At 42.5% G+C, this 18,917-nt stretch overlaps 1 protein-coding gene across 1 annotated transcript in view; it reads right to left on the reverse strand.

The window, feature by feature from the left end:
- Positions 1–18,917, reverse strand: part of LOC108799549 (FERM domain-containing protein 6-like) — a gene marked incomplete at its 3' end in the record, with an annotated part of 83,453 nt that overhangs the window by 40,875 nt on the left and 23,661 nt on the right. The window contains exons 2-3 of the mRNA XM_018571423.1: positions 13,669–13,748; positions 3,977–4,053 (exon numbers count right to left, since the gene is read on the reverse strand). Of these exons, the coding sequence (XP_018426925.1) occupies positions 3,977–4,053; positions 13,669–13,748 (157 nt within the window). The remainder of the gene's footprint in view (positions 1–3,976; positions 4,054–13,668; positions 13,749–18,917) is intronic.

Below are 18,917 nucleotides of genomic sequence, written 5' to 3' on the forward strand. Positions count from 1 at the left end.
ATGTGTGTTAGAGGTAGGTAGAGGTTTAGGGGGCAGTAAGAATGGGTAGGGAAAGGGAATAGATCCTCTGGGTTGAAAGAGTCGGGTTTTTACTGAATGAGGGTAACATAAGAGTCCGTGCCCTTGAACAGATGCCAGGCTGTCCCAAGTTTTCAGATATTGAGGTGTAGTGTCTCTATCGTAAGCGATTAGTTCTTCCATGTTTGCCACAGTGTCAACCCGTGCTAGCCATTCCCTGATTGTCGGTGGATGTGTCGACTTCCAGTGTCTGGGGATCACGGTTTTGGCTGCATTCAGTAGGTGTATTACCAGGGAATGTTTGGTAATATGGTGTGGGGAGTTAAAGTGGAACAGGAGGAGAGAACCTACCGTGAATTCTAGTGTGACACCTGTTATATTCCTTATGAGCGAGTGTATGTCTGACCAGAAGGGTGAGATGAGGGGGCATGACCACCAAATGTGGAGGATCGTACCAACATCTTGCGAGCATCGCCAGCAGGTGTTAGGTGTGTTGGGGAAGATGCGATGTAGTAGCTCGGGAGTTTTGTACCACCTGGACCTCAGCTTGTAATTAGCTTCCTCGATCTGTACATTCAAGGAGCCTTTCAGCAAGAGTACGTCCATCCTCTCCCACTCTTTGTGTGGTGAAGTCGGTAGATACATCTTTTGTCCATGCCTTAGTAGCGGGTGTGTGTGGGATTGCGGATGTGTTGGGGAAGATGCGATGTAGTAGCTCGGGAGTTTTGTACCACCTGGACCTCAGCTTGTAATTAGTTTCCTGGATCTGTACATTCAAGGAGCCTTTCAGCAAGAGTACGTCCATCCTCTCCCACTCTTGTGTGGTGAAGTCGGTAGATAAATCTTTTGTCCATGCCTTAGTAGAGGGTGTGTGTGGCATTGCGGAGGAGTTCGACAGTAAGGAATAAGTCTCCAACACAGTAGGAGTAGCCCTGCCCGGGGACGTGCAGAGCCGCTCAAGGGCGGTAAGGGGGCGTGTGAAATGTTGCTTAATGTGTCTGTCGTTGAGGAAATGGCGAAGTTGCATATACGTCCATAATGGTAGAGATCCGTTGGAAGTGTCAGAATTTAAGTCGGCCAACGACCGAAACTCCCCTTGGCCGTCAAAGAACATTTTCACGGTCGGGTTGGCTTCTGGGCACCAAGGGTGCAGGAATGAGGAGTGGCGGCCTGGGGGGAAAGCGGGGTTCATACGGACCGGGCTAAGAGGCCCAAGGGTCAATGAAACGTCTGCGGTCCTGCACATGGTGTCAAAGAGGCGTAAAGAGTTGCCTATCGTAGGGTGAGTTAGCACTTGGGTCGGGAGTGTGGAGCGCTGAAGCCAGGGCCAAGAGCCAATTGGTGATCCCGATTGGAGCTGCACAATCTGGACCCATTCTTTATAAAAATTTTAATTTTTTGACTATAAATCACAAATATTTTGAACCAGGGAGGTGCTGTGGTTTATCTTGATTTCAGCAAAGCATTTGGTACTGTTCCACATAATGTTCTCATAAAAAGTTGTACAAGCTAAGACCTAACCCTTGGGTGGTTCAGTGGATATACAGTTGGCGGAAGGATAGACATCAGAGTGTGGTTGTAAATGGGGTTCAGTGGAACAAAGACCAAGCCCTAGTGGTGTACCACAAGGCACTGTATTAGGCCATGTTCCCTTTAAAGAAGAACTTTGGGCAAAATTATTCTTAAAGGAGAACTATGGAGTGCTTTTCACTCACCTCATAGTTCTAGCCGACCTGTGACAATGAGACTGTCACAGGTCGGCTCAGTAGATCGAGAAGTGAGCGAACACATACCGGCGTTCGCTAACCTCTCGATCCTCTCACAGCTCTCTGCTGTGACAGGGGAGGGGCTGGATTCCCCCCTCCCCACTCCGATCCGCCAGCACTGACTGGCGGATTGGACGGGGGAGGGGGCGGTTACAGCTGACTCTGCCTCTAGATAGGCAGAACCAGCTGTCACTCACGCAGCTGGGCGGATCCAGACATAATTGTCGGGATCCGCTTCAGCTGTGGCGTCTCAGTTTGTGTCCTCCCGTTACCCTAAGGTAAAAGCCCTAACCCCATAGTTCTCCTTTAAGTAGGGGTGCACAGATACTGATACGAGTATCGGTACCAACACAGGGCATTTTCACGAGTATACATACTTGTGAAAATGCCCTGATTCTAAATGTCGATACCGGCGCTTTACATTTTTAAACACAAAAAGCTGCCGTAAGGTTCCGTGGTTGCTGGGGACCTCACGGGAGCATTGTGGGGACCTCACGGGAGCATTGTGGGGACCTCACAGCGCCTGTTTACAGCGCCGGTCTGGACACACATCTCCTCCTTCCCGCTGCCCTCACGGCCATGGTGAGACCCGGCACAGCACTGGGAAATCCCGCACCCGCCCATACAGCCCTGATGAGACCCACACAGCCCTGGTGAGACCCCGCACAGCCCTGGCGATCCGGTGGACGTGTCTGGGTTTGGCCGTTGCCAGGAGAACGGTACTTGCCTGACTGCATTGTGCCAAGTGTAAAGTTTGGTGGAGGGAGGGATTATAGTGTGGGGTTGTTTTTCAGGTGTTGGGCTTAGCCCCTTAGTTACAGTGAAGGGAACACTTAAGGCATCAGCATACCAAGACATTTTGGACAATTTCATGCTCCCAACTTTGTGGGAACAGTTTGGGGATGGCCCCTTCCTGTTCCAACATGACTGCACACCAGCGCACAAAGCAAGGTCCATAAAGACAGAGATAAGTGAGTTTGAGGTGGAGAAACTTGACTGGCCTACACAGAGTCCTGACCTCAGCCCGATAGAACACCTTTGGGATGAATTAGAGCAGAGACTGCGAGCCAGGCCTTCTCGTCCAACATCAGTACCTGACCTCACAAATGCGCTTCTGGAAGAATGGTCAAACATTCCCATAGACACACTCCTAAACCTTGTGGACAGCCTTTACAGAAGAGTTGAAGCTGTTCTAACTGCAAAGGGTGGGCCAACTCAATACTGAACCCTACAGACTAATGGGATGCCATGAAAGTTCATGTGCGTGTAAAGGCAGGCGTCCCAATACTTTTGGCAATATAATGTGTATATATACACACACACTTTTTTTTAAAGCTTGCTTAAAAGAAAAGCAAAGTAATGATAAAAAAAGCACTTGAGGGTTTAAGCAATCATCTTTACGGGATCAATACTTTGTAAAAGTTTGTCTACATACTCTGTACTGTATCTCTTTCTCATCTCAGAAAGTTGGGAGTAGAAGATAAAAATGCGCACTTATGGATCCTCTGTATGCAACAAGGGGAGATTTACTGAATGTAGGAGATAGGTCCTAGAAATGTTGACGTTTTTGAGGAAGCATTTCCTATGTTCCAAACCCTCAAGTGATTCATTTGAATTTTTGAAGGTAAAACTGTATGCATATTTAGTCCTCAAGAAAGCAATACCCTGCATTAATGTCACATACATTTTAGTCTGCTGATTTCAGAAGAATGGAAACAGTACCTTCTGGTTTCATAGTTTCAAGTAAACACTTGCAAACAGAAATACATTAAAAACAAAGAAAATTACTTTGTCATTCTACATACAATTAGAAAGATCTCAGGGAAAATCATTTGTGTTCTAGTACAATGTTCTGGTTTGTGTTTAATATGCATTTGATGCCGTCAGCACTCTTTAAATTATTTTATGTCCTAATTGCCCTGCAACTACCAGTATCCCTAAGAATGAGATGATGCGCGGACCTATATGGGTTGGACTTGATGGACGTATGTCTTTATTCAACCCCAAATACTATGTAACTACCTAGCAATACACGACAATAACAAAAAAAATATAACTACTCTCATTCTCTACCCTACTCCTACTTTTCTTCTGCCTGTTTCCCAGGAGAAAAAAAAAACAAAAACCACACCGTACCAATATATATCACCAACACTAAAAAAGGAGCCAGATGACGTAATTTATTCTCTTACCTTATTATTTTTCCATTTTCTACATAATATTGCACTCTGAAAAAGGCAACGCAAGGAGGACTAAACTTTTCTGTTGTCTGGAAAAAAAAAAAAAAAGGCAGTAAATACGTACCAGAGTAAACCGAATAAAGACATGGGTCCAATTTTAATGTAAACTTATCAGACGCAGCTATAGACCTAAAAAGTCCATATCTCAAGCAAGAGATTGTGATATGAAATGGGAAATCATGGTGTAGTATTCACTATAGTTGTAAAAGCCCCAGGCACCAATATATAGCAAATCTGTCAAGACTCCTGTTGCCTCTCAATTAGGGATGTCCCGATACCGATGCTAGCATCAGAATCGGGCCCGATACAGGGCATTTTGACAAGTACTTGTCAAAATGCCACGATGCCTAGCGCCGAAGCTTGCACTATGTTTTTTTTTTTCTTACTTACCTCGCCGAGCGTCACGTCACTGCTGCTCCGGTGGGCGGAGCTCCAGGTGGGGTCCTAATTTAGGTGGCCGGAGACTGCCAGATGACCCCGCTTGGAGCGCTGCCCACCGGAGCAGCAGTGACGCGACGCTCGGCAAGTAAGAAAAAAAAATAACAATACGCTCTTGGCCTGCCGGTTGTGCTCCTCTGACCTCATACATAAACTGCTCCGTATCCGTACACGGTTGGGCACATTGACGAGCGACCCGTCTAAAATCACTGAGGAATTTGAGCGACACTTGTCTGTGTTGTACTCCGCGACAGACCCACCACACCCACTCAATCTCTCACACATATTCACTGATGCGTCCTTGCCGGCTATTCCTCAATCTTTCTGCGATTCCCTAGAAGAGCCACTGACCTTGACTGAGGTCCAATGGGCAATTAAAACTTTGAAACCTAATAAGAGACCAAGCCCCGGCAGCTCTATGCCGTTATATTCTTAAAAAATTCTCAGACCTCGCACCTATGCTGCTTGCAGTTCTATTCAGACTGGAGCCCGCCAACGCCAAGAATCCATGTCAGCCACGATATGTATAATACCAAAGCCGGACTCAGGCGACTAACTGTTCTAAACTTTCGACTCGTATCCTTACTAAATGTGGACATCAAGATATTGGCAAAGATCTTAGCTATCGGGCTCAATACGTACATCGCTATGATAATTCATGGAGACCACGTTGGTTTCATGCCCTGTAGACAAGCAGGTGATGGTACCCGACGAGCTTGCTTATTGGTGAAGGCAGCCAGGCGCCGGAATACGCCGGTTATGCTCCTCTCCCTCGATATTAAAAAGGCATTTGACTCTCTATCCTGGCCATACCTTTTTGGCTCGCTCCACCATTGGGGTTTTGGTCTAATATTCATCTCTTGGGTTCATTCCTTGTACTCCAGCCCCAGTGCATCGATAAACTACGCTGGGTACCGTTCTGCCCCTTTTACTATCTCCCATGGAACACGGCAGGGCTGTCCACCATCTCCTTTACTGTTTGCACTGGCAGTGGAACCTTTGACCCAGCTAATCCACAACAATCCTGACATTACTGGTATCCCTATTGCCGGACACCACCAGAAACTCAGTCTATTTGCAGACGATATCCGTTATTTATCTCGAACCCGTCCATATCCTTGCCTAACCTCCTTTCGGTGTTAGACCCATTCGAGGCCGTGTCTGATTTAAAGGTTAACCCCCACAAAACCAAAGCCCTTAATGTGAACCTCCCCGCCCCTTTGGTGGACACCCTCCGTACCTCCTTCCCTTTTGTTTGGGAACCACGTGCCCTACGCTACCTAGGCATCCGCCTTACTCTGACTTTCCATTCTCTATACGAAGAAAATTATCCCAATTTATTCTCTCACCTATCACACTTGCGTCGAACGTGGAAACAGTATCCTCTATCTTGGCTGGGGAGAATATCCGCTATAAAAATGACATTCCTACCAAAGCTACTTTACTTCTTCAGGGTCCTGCCCGTCCCAGTTCCTCAGTATAGATTTAGGGTCCTGCAACACCAAATAACTAACTTTATATGGCAAGGATGCCGCCCGTGTATTCCAATGCCGTACGCTTTCCTATCGCTTATTACTATGCAGCGGCTCAACTTGCTGCTATGACAAAATACCATGCCAACGAAGACACTCCGTTATGGGTCTCCCTAGAAGCAGTCGACTGCTACCCGCTGACCATTAATAACCTCCTTTGGTTACTCCCTAAATATAGACTACGCGTGAAAAATCCTATGACAGCCCACTCCCAACACTCCCAACTCTGGGACGCGTGCAAGTATTCAAGCCATTTAATGTCCCCACAACGTCCACTTCTATCCTTCCTCAAGAACCCTGCTTAACCTATATAAAATTGTATACTGCAGACGGCCCAAAATCTTTTCAACAATTACAGGAAAACTATCAAACAACCGAATGCAGAGCTCTTTCGTTACCTCCAGGTCAAGCACTTTGTATCTTCGCCAGTCCCACGTTTACCCCTTTCAAGCAGGCATGCAATAAAGATCCTTACGCACCGGGATTAATCTCCATGCTTTATAATTAATTACTGTTGGGTTTGACCTCTGCCCCTCATAACTACATGAAAGCATGGGAGATGGACCTCGGTATCTCAGTGGACGCAGATAGTTGGAACAACATTTGGAAAGTGACTAAATCCTGCTCACAAAGCTGTCTCAGTACAGGTTTTTTGGACACGTGTTTTTGCTTTTCTTTCCTCTACCCTGGGTATGACACGAACACCGGATCCGAAGGTGGCTTTTCTTAACTTTCCCCTTGTGGAATGCGCACATAAACAACACAAAGTTTTCTTACATGGTCTCACTGCAGCTAAGCTGACCGTGGCCAAATCATGGAAGTCCACTACACTTCCATTCTCTGAGGTGCAGCGCAGAATCCAATGGACCTTTGTCAACGAACGCCTTTCCGCGAGACTGGCTGATACGGTTCCCCGCTTTGAACAAATTTGGAACCCTTGGATACTTAGACACAATCTTTTGATGAGCGCTTGGTGCCACTTTGAAATCCAAGCACAAACAATTTCATCCTTTGCCCTTGCTACAGGAGTGGACCGCCTCTTCCCTCTCTCGCCATCTCTTGCTTTATCTATCCCTTTTCCTCTTTCTAACTAACACTACTTACCTTCCTCTCAATCCTACTTTGTCCCTTCTCCCAATCAGGGAAGAAAGTTATTTACCTTTGTTTGGATGTACGAGTCCATATGCAGTTAAGCTGGATTTAATGGAGTGCGCAGCATGTTAAGCATCTTATTGTCAGATTGCCATTGCTCCCAGTGCTACCTCTCTGATGTTTATTCCCTCCACGGATTGTAATGAATAGATAACGGTTCCAGCTTTGTAAGCTACCTTATGTTTCTATACTTCTGCTACACTTGAATGTTAAACTATTTTGAAAAATGTCAATAAAAATTATTGAACTCGAAAGCCCTAAGTGTCCTGAAAAAAAAAAGGATGTACACTATGGTAATAAGATATATAATAAATATAATAATATGTCATGAAAAAAGGAATAGCCCATTTAAAAAGATAAAATAAAACAAGCTCTTGCTGCAATATTCATCTTCAATTACCCGGAAGTACTTTTTTCTGCCACTAGATGTCTTCTGATGGTTTGATGGCTAACATCATTCTAGACTTCCCTGTACATGACCTAGCAAAACCATGAACTTTGACAGTGAAAAGAGAAGCAGCACAGTGGTATGTTTTTTTTTTCTGTCACTGTTTTCTCCTTTTATCAGCATGCTTTTTCTAATTGGCTCCTTGTACTGCTTCTTCCTCTCACACTCCACAGACTACAAGAGGCTGATACAAGGTCAAATTCGGTTTATACTACTTGCATGTAAAAAAAACATTTTATGAGGAATAATGACTACAGAGCTACATTAATGTTCCTTTTATACTCGCCTAGAGTTCAGCTTAATTCTTTTCCAGGGCCACAGATATTTGTACTAATCACTAGACGTCCACATGATGTTTATAAAACAACAGCAGCAGCAGTAAACTTGTTACCATTTTCAGCCAACTTCAGGCTCTCCAGTAAAAGTAATCACTTTTATGGGGATAAATAGTCACCCCCGTCATGGTGAACCACAGTAAATAATGTTAGGATAGCAAGTTGGAGCAGTTTGCAGAACGCATCTGCTCTGCAATCAATGAACCTGGAAGCACTGCACTCTGAGCACTTCTGGGTTCACCACTGTCAGATTACCAGCAGCAAATGCCACACCCCGGGTTATGATTGAAGAGAGGAAGTTTGGAAGGGTGGGGTTTTTTTTAGGCACTCTAAGCGATGATTCACGAAAATGTATTTATATAAAATGTATACATTTTAGGGATGCACCGATACCGATACAAGCATCGGTATCGGCGGCGATACCGAGTATTTGCATGAGTACTCGTGCAAATACTCCAAGACATAAAACGAGTACCTGTCCGCCATCTTCAGGGACCCGTATCCGCCGCACACAGGACCTCCATCGCGTCTTCAATCAAGCAAGATATTTTTACCTGTCCCGTTAAGAAAATGTATCGGTAATTGGTATCGGCGAGTACTTGGAAAAAAGTATCGGTACTCGGCCTTAAAAAAGTGGTATCGGTGCATCCCTAATACATTTTATTAAATACATGATTAAAAATGTAAATCACAATATCAAAGAAAGAAACAAAAAAGGAATCGAGCAGAAACACCTCCAATATCCACCAATACCCTGAGTCTTAAATGGTTAAGACCCAGTTAACATGATTGGTTTAGCTAGTTAATACAGAAGTATAGTTCATTTGTAGGTCTCAACTCCTACAATATGGTTGACACACTTCAATTGGATAGACGGCTAATCTGTAGCAATTCATTGGGGTTTAAATATTGAAGAAACCGAGAGGATTCAGCTTTATAAGCATTTAAAACCATCCGTTAATTATGGATTCACTGTATCGCCATCTGTGGCTAAGTATAATTAGTTCAACATGATTATATTACGCTCATCGTAGTATTGGATTGCCGTCCTAATTACATTGATTGATATGTATCAACCATTAACATTTGATTCGTACATTAGATGGAGTTAACATTGTACATGATTTAAATGATAATGTTTTTTGTATGGTTTCTTAGCTTTGACTCAGGGAGTTGGAGCTGGTGGAATATAACAGCAACGCGTTTCGCAACCAACCATCGCATAACGAAAGTCGTAAGGTGTAGGGCAGCTTAAAACACAATACACACTTCTCAACGTTACCCCCCACCCCCACACAACAGATAACCAGGGATTGATCCTCCCCACATACATCCTTTCTTTCGGCTGGAGTTCAGAACTGTCAGAGCTCCGGTCGAAAGAAGCCAGAGCTGACAGCTCACAGATGCAGACCGTGGAGCTGCTCCCGCAAGTCAGGTACGCAGTCTGTGACCGTGTGCCTGACATGTCAGCTGGCTGCTGGCCACAAAGTACCGGCTCGTGGGCCGGAGTTGGTCCGCGAACCGGTACTTGGAGACCCAAATTTCCACTCTTTTACTCGCAAAATGCGAGCAGGCGAGTGGAAATGTTGAGCCCTGGTATAAGGGTTCATTTTGTCTTGCAGGTATAAAGACAAAATGATACATTTTTAAACACAGATCACAGCAAAAATAGGTCTAAAAGTATCTGCTGTAAATCATTGGCTCTTGATATCAACATTCCCCAGGAATTGTGGTCTCGGTTGTCGGAACATTTTGATTTTACCTGGTCCACTGAGGTTTTGCAATATCTAGGGATTAAACTTACACCTATCTTTTTACAACTACAAGAAAAATGATATACCCCCGTTTCACCAACTCCGGGAGGATATGTCTCGATGGGACTCCTGTAATTTGTCATGGCTGGGTCGCATTCATGCACTCAAAATGACATTGCTCCCCAAGATCCTGTATTACTTTCGGGCTCTACCCATAGCTATACATAAGCCAGACCTTTTGAAATTCCAATCCTTAATTATTACATTTGTTTGACATGGAAAAGCGCGGGTGGCTCAGCTCTCCTCTGTGTATAACCAGGGATACACACCAGATTGGATCCTAATGGAATCTCTCTCTGCCTCGGGTACACCAATTGATGCCTTGAAGTGGATGTCCCTGAGGCAGAGGCCCGTCATTCTGGCCCCGACCTTGTCTTGTTCTGTGATGGTATGGGACTCATTCCGAAGGGGAGGTGGGTTGGCGTCGCCTCTGGCTCCCGTCTTCCATAATCCTAATTTCCCACTACTTTGACCTACTGTCGGGAGGTTTTGCACATGCCATCTTCTGAATACTTTCACTACAGACAATTATTACACTTTTTAGGTTCTTTAAAAAACACCTAACATGATGTCTCCCTTTAAAACAACCTACGAATGGAAACGGTTATTCCACTGGATGTCTGGCATCAATGTTGTTCCCGCATGTCATCTGGTTTACTCAATATTTCACTAATAGAAGCGAATTATAAGGTGTTATCTAGGTTGTATATGGTTCCTGCCAGACTAGCGAGAATATACCCAGAAGTTTCTCCTCATTGTTTTCGGGGGTGTGCTCACCCGGGCACAATGTATCACATATGGTGGGAATGCCCTAGATTGAGAACCTTTTGAAACCGGCTTTATGCTCTAATATTTAGGGTTACTGGGGTGAGGATCCCACGAGATCCCCAATATGTGTTGCTGAATTGCCCGATTCCAGGACTGTCTAAAGCTTTGGATAAATGAATTACTTTCTTTTTGTTGGCAGCCAAAATAACTATAGCTAGGGCTTGGAAATTGCCAACAATTCAATTCCACTTGGTCAAACAAAAAATTTTGTGGATTATGGTCCATGATAAACTTTACAGCATCCTCCAAGATACTGAAAAATTCTTTGAATTTACCTGGACACCCTGGATGTTATATGCAGGGGTGCTGGAAACCGGGTAACTTCCATTGTACAATTTTTCTGTTCTTTTTTTGGGTTCCATGTTTAATGTTTAAGTAGATGTTGGGCTATCTGGTAGGGGACGGATCTACTCTTTTTGGACTCTGTATTAAAGCTGTTCTGTTTAGCATCTTTTTCCTTTTCTTCTTTTTGTCTGTTTTTTCTTTCTTTAGGCTTTAGGCTCACACACGTGAGCTGTTTAGTACATTGATGTTGGACGGAAAGTCTATGTATATAGATACGGAGGAGGTCATACTAGGGCTGCAGCTAACGATTATTTTCATAATCGATTAGTTAGCCGATTATTGAGTTTGATTAATCGGATTTAGAAAAAAGGCTCCAGTGATGGACTACTAGTTTGTATTGAGATTGTAGTCCATCACGGGAGCAAGCTTGGCACGGTGGAAGTAAGAAAAAAGTGGGGTGTGCAATATAGTACATTATACAGCGGCGCAGTGCAGAATACCAGCAGCTATAGAGGAATGCAGCAATAGTACATTATGCTATAATGTACTATTGCTGGGATTTGTAGTCCTCTGTAGCTGGCGTTATTCTGCATTGCGCTGTATATAATGTATTATTGCTGGGATTTGTAGTCCTCTATAGCTGGTGGTATTCTGCAGTGCGCTGTATAATGACTATACGTTGAAATGCAGAATACCAGCAGCTATATAGGAATACAACAAATGCCAGCAATAGTACAACATTATACTATAATGTACTATTGCTGGGATTTGTAGTCCTCTAACTGCTGGTATTCTGCATTGCGTTGTATATAATGTATTATTGCTGGGATTTGTAGTCCTCTATAGCTGGTGGTATTCTCCATTGCGCTGTATAATGATTATACTGCGCAATGCAGATTACCACTGACCAGTTATAGAGGAACCACAAATCCCAGCAATAATACATTATACAGCGCAAGGGAGAATACCACCAGCTATAGAGGAACAACAAATCCCAGCAATGATACATTATACATGCTGCTTAATATATTATTGCTGGGATTTGGTGTTCCTCTATAGCTACTGGTGTTCTGCAGTGTGCCGATGTATTATACAATGCAGAACACCATGCACAATACAATGCAATTCAGAATATCAATGTATAATACAGCGGCACACTGCAGAACATTAGCAGCTATAGAGGAACAACAAATCCCAGCAATAATACATTGTACAGGCTGTTTAATGTATTATTGCTGGGATTTGTTGTTCCTCTATAGCTGCTCGGCAGTGTGCCACTTTAAAAAAAAAGTTTAAGTGAACGGCGAGCAGGAAATTTGAATTTTAGCTGACGAATCGTCTATTTTAATCGGCTTAATCGAATAATTGTTGAAGCTCTAGGTCATACCAAATGTTTGCTTCAGACACAGGTGGATCCGTATGCCTGATATTTCTCTCAGATTGTTTTGATTTTGATTTCATTGATGGGGGATAATTTGGCAAGAGTAGGTGGATAGATATGTTCTGTTTCACAGAATTATTATGCATTGTGTGTATGGTTTCTAGTGATCCCCTCTCACTACCTGACTATGCTAATGTGGAAGACTCTGAGATGCAATTGTATGCTATACTGTTTGTGCATCATGTGCTTTCTTGTTTTATTCTATCGTAAAATGTAATAAAATACTTTGAAAGTTAAAAGTATCTGCTGTGTGGGTTGTAGCTGGGCCTGCACACGTGTTCACATTTTCCTCTTGGAAAGAAAACGTACATGTTTATACCTGCATAAGTGTGTATATACCCTTAAAATATTTGTGGCTTTTAGAGCAGTAAATAAAGCCAAATAATCAGGTTTCAAAGACATTTCTCAATTCAAAACATTTCTTGGAGCCAAGTGGATTCCGGTTTAACCAGTTTATCACTGCTAAGTATTTTATGTTAAGACACTAGTCACAGCTGATGAACACACAAGACATTTATAAAAATAACAGTAAGAAATGTGTGAATTCAGTAGACCTTTTCAAATAATTATTTACATTTTTTAAATATTACAAAATAGGAGTATGGAAAGCATGTCATAGCCGCTGACAGTATCTATTGTGAGAGACTTGCTAAAAATACAGACTGTGACAAACAGCAGCCCCAAATCATCCAGGGGTTGGTTTGTGATGAGGGCTGGTAGGATGACCGTGGAAATAGGGTATGTGTTTGTTGGGCTTAATTCTGCAAGTGAAAGCTGGTGCAACCTAAATCTCTGGGGGGGAAAAAAAAAGTGGGCTGACATGCCCTGAACCGTGCTAGTGAGAGAACGGACTTGTATCTACTCTGGATTAAATCCTTACAATGAATACACACAACTACAGTTTCTTACTAGTGCAGTTTGTATTATAAGACAGAAAACTGGTCAAATTTAAATGGGTAGCTTTTCCTAGTTACAGGCAAAGTTTTACTCCTGAACTGAACAATTGTATTAGCATTCTTGTAACCATTTTTCTTGCTCCTGAATGCACACTTTCACTGCACTTTCATTGCACATTGCAAATAGGTCACGTTTGTTTTACTTTCTAACCTGATCCATTTTTTTAATCTGTTTCTTTGCAGCAATGTAACATGTCTTTACCGGCTCCACTATTTAGAGAACTAAAAACAGTAAAAAGGTGTAAGCCTGGTACAACTCTCTTTGTGATTATGCTCCTATGCATTATATAAAATCCTAATTGTCACATTGTTTTGCATTTTACTGTTGCTTTTCCTTACACACACATACAATAATTATATACGTACACACATACAGTATTGTTTTGTTTCAGCTCTGACATACTTTGTGAGCGACTTTGTGAGCGTCTTTCTTCCATTCCTTAGGAAAATACTTGTTCAGCTTCTGCTCCAGGTCCATAAAAATATATTCATTATCTGCAAAACAAAAATGTACCGTCTAAATTAAGAGTGCCCATGAAAGAAGACACATTTACTGTAACACATGCATGCACAATTACGATTTTTTTTGCTGTATCTGCATAGTATTTGCAGTTTCATGAAAATTAGCCAGCATGCTGCAAATATTGTGTTTGTCCAGTCAAAACTTTTTTTTAGTTCTGGATAGAATAGAGGAATGGTTAGTACCCCTGTCAGATTTCTACTGCTATTTGGGGCTCTGTTAGAGAGATTTCCCCTCACTTCCTGTCTGGTAAAACATTGACAGGAAGTGGGGAGAGCTCTCCATAGACAGAATGAACAATTTTTTTTTTTTAGCAGTGTAGGGAAAGGCTATTAACCCTGTAAGATTAAACATTTTCTATGTATCCCTGTTGCATATTCTCCCTTACTTCCTGTCTGGTGAAACTGTTAACATAAGAAGTGAGGATAAATCTCTCTATTGGTGCCTGGAAAGCAACAAAAATCCAACAGGAGTTCTTCAAAACTCTATCCAAAATTAGAGACTAGGTTACTTGGGTTGACATTAGATTCATATAGTTATGATGCAGAATACATTTCAAGGTTTTAAACAAGTGCACTTTTGCATGGCTGCAACAGAGAGACATGTTACCAAAAAAAAAACCAAAACATATCTGTGGGAGAAGGAAGAGAAGTTCTTTAAAGTGTATTTACACTTTTACAGTCAAAATTGAGAAAAACCTCACTATATGTTTCTTACATGTTCCTATTTACACAGCATAACTAAAAATGTATTTCATCAATATTTCTTACCTTTTAGACACCTCTATTTAGCAGGCCTTTGCAAGCCTCTCTCTCAGTTTTCAGTCACAGGAAACTCTGATTGTCATAATAGAAAGACTAACAGGCTGAGCTCCCTCTCATTAACATACAAATGGGGGGAATGTATAAATACTGGAGCAGATAGAATCTGGAGCAGTTGCCCATAGTAACCAATCAGCTTCTATCTTCAGTTTGCTCAGTTAAACTCTGAAAATGAAAAAGAGAAGCTGATGAACAAAAATGAGAAAGAAGAGCCACAACTAGGCGAAAAACCTGGTAGGTGGGCGAGGTATGGATGCTCTTGTGCTCACGTATAGGGGAGTTGCCGATAGGTCAGGTTTGTTGACCTCGTTTGGAGTGCTGGTGTTGAAGATTGGTGTGATGGTGATGACTAATCCTTCTCCCGGTTGGTGTTGGGGGGAGTCGAAGAGGGGGGGCGAAAATGATTATAAGGTGAGAGTATGCAAAAAAGATATAAATCACGTGTGTGATAAGTAGAAACTCTCCATGTGGTTAATAATGATGCAATGTCATCGATTATAAAAAATGGATACTGAACAGCCAAAAACACTACCAACACACCTACCAGCTTTACAACATCTGGACAGCATCTCATCATCAGCTTGCCTCTATGGGCAGGATGATGATGAGATGCTGACCAGATGTTGTAAAGCTGGTAGGTGTGTTGGTGGTGATGTGGCTGTGGATAATCGTTGATAATGTCGGTCCGGACGAACGGGTTGCAGCTGTCTGAAAGCTGTGTTTGTAGTACTTAATGGTTTTGTTCCTATAATAGTTTGAATCGTTCCATTGCTATAATCGTTTTGAGTTGTTGGTGGCCTGTGGAACTCCAGATTCTGTCTGCTCCAGTTTTGATAAATTCCCCTCAATGTCGTTAACATTTTGCTAGACCACCCTGCTCATCCAGTTTAAAAGTGATAATAAAATCTGCCATCGCAGTACAGACAGGGTTAATTATTTGAACCCCCCCAGACAGTGAGAACTAAGCTGGACTTTTCAGTCCTGGAGATAGCACAAAGAACATCTAAAAAGGCAAGCTGCAATTTTTATTTTTTTTTAAGTTATGCTGTGTGAAAGAAAAAAATTCACATATATAAAAAAGGAGTTGTTATTCCAAAATGGCTACAACAGTGGAAATATACTTTAATGTTGTCAGTAAATAACTTTCAGGGTTTCCATGTACACCCCCCCCCCCCCTTTTCCCTCCAGACTAAGCTGCCCATTCCATGTGCAAGTATTAAGAGGGCTGGAGGATGTAAACTCCAATTCAGTTAGGGAATAAATAAGTGAGCAAGTCAAGAAGCGGCCACATGTATCCAACCAACTATGTTCTGCTTTATTCTGTCCTACCCTAGCATCCACTTGTGCCACGTGACTTGCAGTAGCACGTATTAAAATGCACATAAATATCCTCAAAATAAAATGATAGAAGAGCATAGTAATATTAACAGATTTTGAGAAAAAGCCAAACTGGATTTGCATTATGTGATCTATAAAAAACAAAGTGTAAACAACTGGAATAAAGCTAATGCAATACATACACATTCTTACAATGTGCAACAGAATTATGTTTATGCATTCCCTAAAGACTCATCTCTTCGGGGAAGCCTATCCCACCTCAACCTAACTGCTCAGCCATCACGTTCTCAAACAATTCATCCCCACAAATCTACCTCCTCATGTATCACTTACCCCTTCCTTTTAGACTGTAAGGCCTTGTTCACACCAAGCGCGGAGCAGGTGCAGAGCAGAGCAGTTGCAGACCGGATCAAAACTGCATCTAATGTATTCCAATGGTATTTTTTGCTCCAGTTCACATCGCAGCGTGCAGTTCCAGAGCAGGTGAAAAAACTGCAGCAGGCCCCATTTTACCTGCTCTGGATCTGCTCTAGATATGCAAACGCATGCTAATGCCTGGAACGCACTGAAAGCCCATGTTAAAAACTAAAAAAAAAATTGTGTTTTTTTACCAAAAAACGCCCGGACCGCATCAAAAACGCGGCAAAACCCACTGCACTGCGTGGGCAGAAACCTGAGCTGATCTGCTCTGCATTTGGTGTGAACAAGGCCTAAGCCCTCAGGGGCAGGGCCCTGGTCACCGTCTTGTCTTGAATTGTATTGTGATTGTAATGTCTTCCTTATATTGTAAAGCACTGCGCAAATAGTTGGCGCTATATAAATCCTGTATAATAATAATAATAATGTTTACCAGTATCACAGATTTGATATAGTAACAGTTTTAATGACAAAACAAAAAACACATTCTGCAAAGACACAAACAGGTTGTAGAAAAGCAGCGGCAACCTCACGGTATTACTACTGCAGAGGAATGCTGAACTACATTCCAGCTTTAATTAAACCAATATAGCTAGAATGTTATAGTGTAATCCTAAATCTGCAAAAACAAAGAGCTTTGTGTTTTCTTTTTCCTCCCTCACATAAGTGATTTGGATTAGTAGTGAGACCAAAAATATATTTTTCAGATGGTCAGCCACATTCTTCTTTAATTCAGTAATCTGTACTTCAAAAAAGTACTACAGGTTAGAACGTTGTTGGACTACTGATGAAGTCAGGTTAATTTTTGCTGGGTGAACACTGCCATTCATAAATACTTCTGCAAATTATCTAATGTTTCTGAATGCTATGTGCTGTTAGCTACATTAGCAAATACGAAAAAAAAAATTGTTTAAATCCAGGCAAATAAAACCAAAATGTATGATAAGAAATACATATACAGGAGGTATCCATCAGTGAAAACTAGGGATGTTTCACGAGTACTTGTGAAAATGCCCCGATTCTTAAGGCCAATACCAGCCCTTTAAATTTTCAAATCGCAGACACTTTCTCTCTGCAGCCTGCCAAGTTATCCCCCTTTACTGGAAAAGGGCAGTCACACCTCCCATAGCCATGTGGGTAAGCCATGTAAATGACATAATGCGTATGGAGGACCTAATGGTGACTGACACCGATACATTTCCCAAATTTCTGACCCAATGGAGTATATGGATAAATTTCTCCTCCTCCTCCGATCTTCAGTCCTTTCTCTGAACTACATCACCTTGGAGGCTATCCAATGTTTGCTATGTGGCCTTTCAGATGGGGGCCTGTACCCAGCCCTCCATAGCTCTCCCCCACGCCCGCCCTCCCCTCGACCCTTCCTCTCTCACACTTCTCTTTTCTTACCTGTTCTTTAACTTACGCCTATCCTCTTTATTTTCTTTACACAATGCCTAGAGATTCATGCAATTGGTTCTAGAGCTGCAGCTAACGATTATTTTCAAAATCGATTAATCGGATAAAAATAAAATAAATTTTAAAAAATGGCTCCAGTGATGAGCTACTAGTTTGTATTGAGATGTAGTCCATCACGGGAGCAAGCTTGGAGCGGTGATAGTAAATAAGAAAAAAAAAAGTGTGGTGTGCAATATAGTGAAATGAAGTGTAAAACTATATAGCACTATAGAGGGCTATAGAGGACTACAAATCCCAGCAATAGTGCATTATACAGCACAATAGAGAATACCACCACCTATAGAGGCATACAACAAATCCCAGCAATACATTATAGCTGGCGGTATTCTGCATTGCGCTGTATAATGCACTATTGCTGGGTTTTGTAGTCCTCTATAGCTAGTGGTATTCGGCATTGCACCACTGTATAATGTACTATTGCTGGGATTTGTTGTACTCCTCTATAGCTGGTGGTATTCCGCATTGCGCTGTATAATGTATATCGAGTCCCTGTGCCAATCGTGGATGTGGGATGGCGGTGAGCGTGAGGCGGGGAGGAGGTGCGGGGTATGGCGCGTGGGTGTGGGCGGGTCTGGCAGTGGTGCGCGTGAGGTGGTGAGGAGGTGCGGCGCACAGCTTCTGTGGAGCAGTGAACAGGGCCAACTAACCAGAAGCCGATTAATCGATGATTGAAAAAGTTGACAACTTTTTCAATCATCGATTAAAATCGATTATGTCGATTAGTTGTTGCAGCCCTAATTGGTTCACAGAAACTATCTAGCAGTGGAGCCGCTGTTTGTCTTTTTCTATTTTCTGTTAACCCAATACTGAGTTGTTCTGTGATATTTGCATGTGCCTGATCCGATAACACAGAAACCTGCTCATCACCACAGTCTCTTTTATCGCCCCACCTGCACCTCAGGCTTACACAAACTGTTTAGGTTTATATAAGAGACTATGCTGGTTGTCTTAAGTTGTCATTTTCTGCCCATTGAGGTGAAATGTACTCTCCTGTGTATTACATTGCCTTACTTCTCATGTTTTGTTCTTTATACCGAATTGTGTGAATCTTGTGAAAAACCTAAGTTAGGTACCTGGTAACTTATTTTCCAG

The sequence above is a fragment of the Nanorana parkeri genome, unplaced genomic scaffold (assembly GCF_000935625.1).
Source record: "Nanorana parkeri isolate BGI_ZX_2015 unplaced genomic scaffold, ASM93562v1 scaffold1753, whole genome shotgun sequence".
In the NCBI taxonomy this organism is placed as follows: domain Eukaryota; kingdom Metazoa; phylum Chordata; class Amphibia; order Anura; family Dicroglossidae; genus Nanorana; species Nanorana parkeri.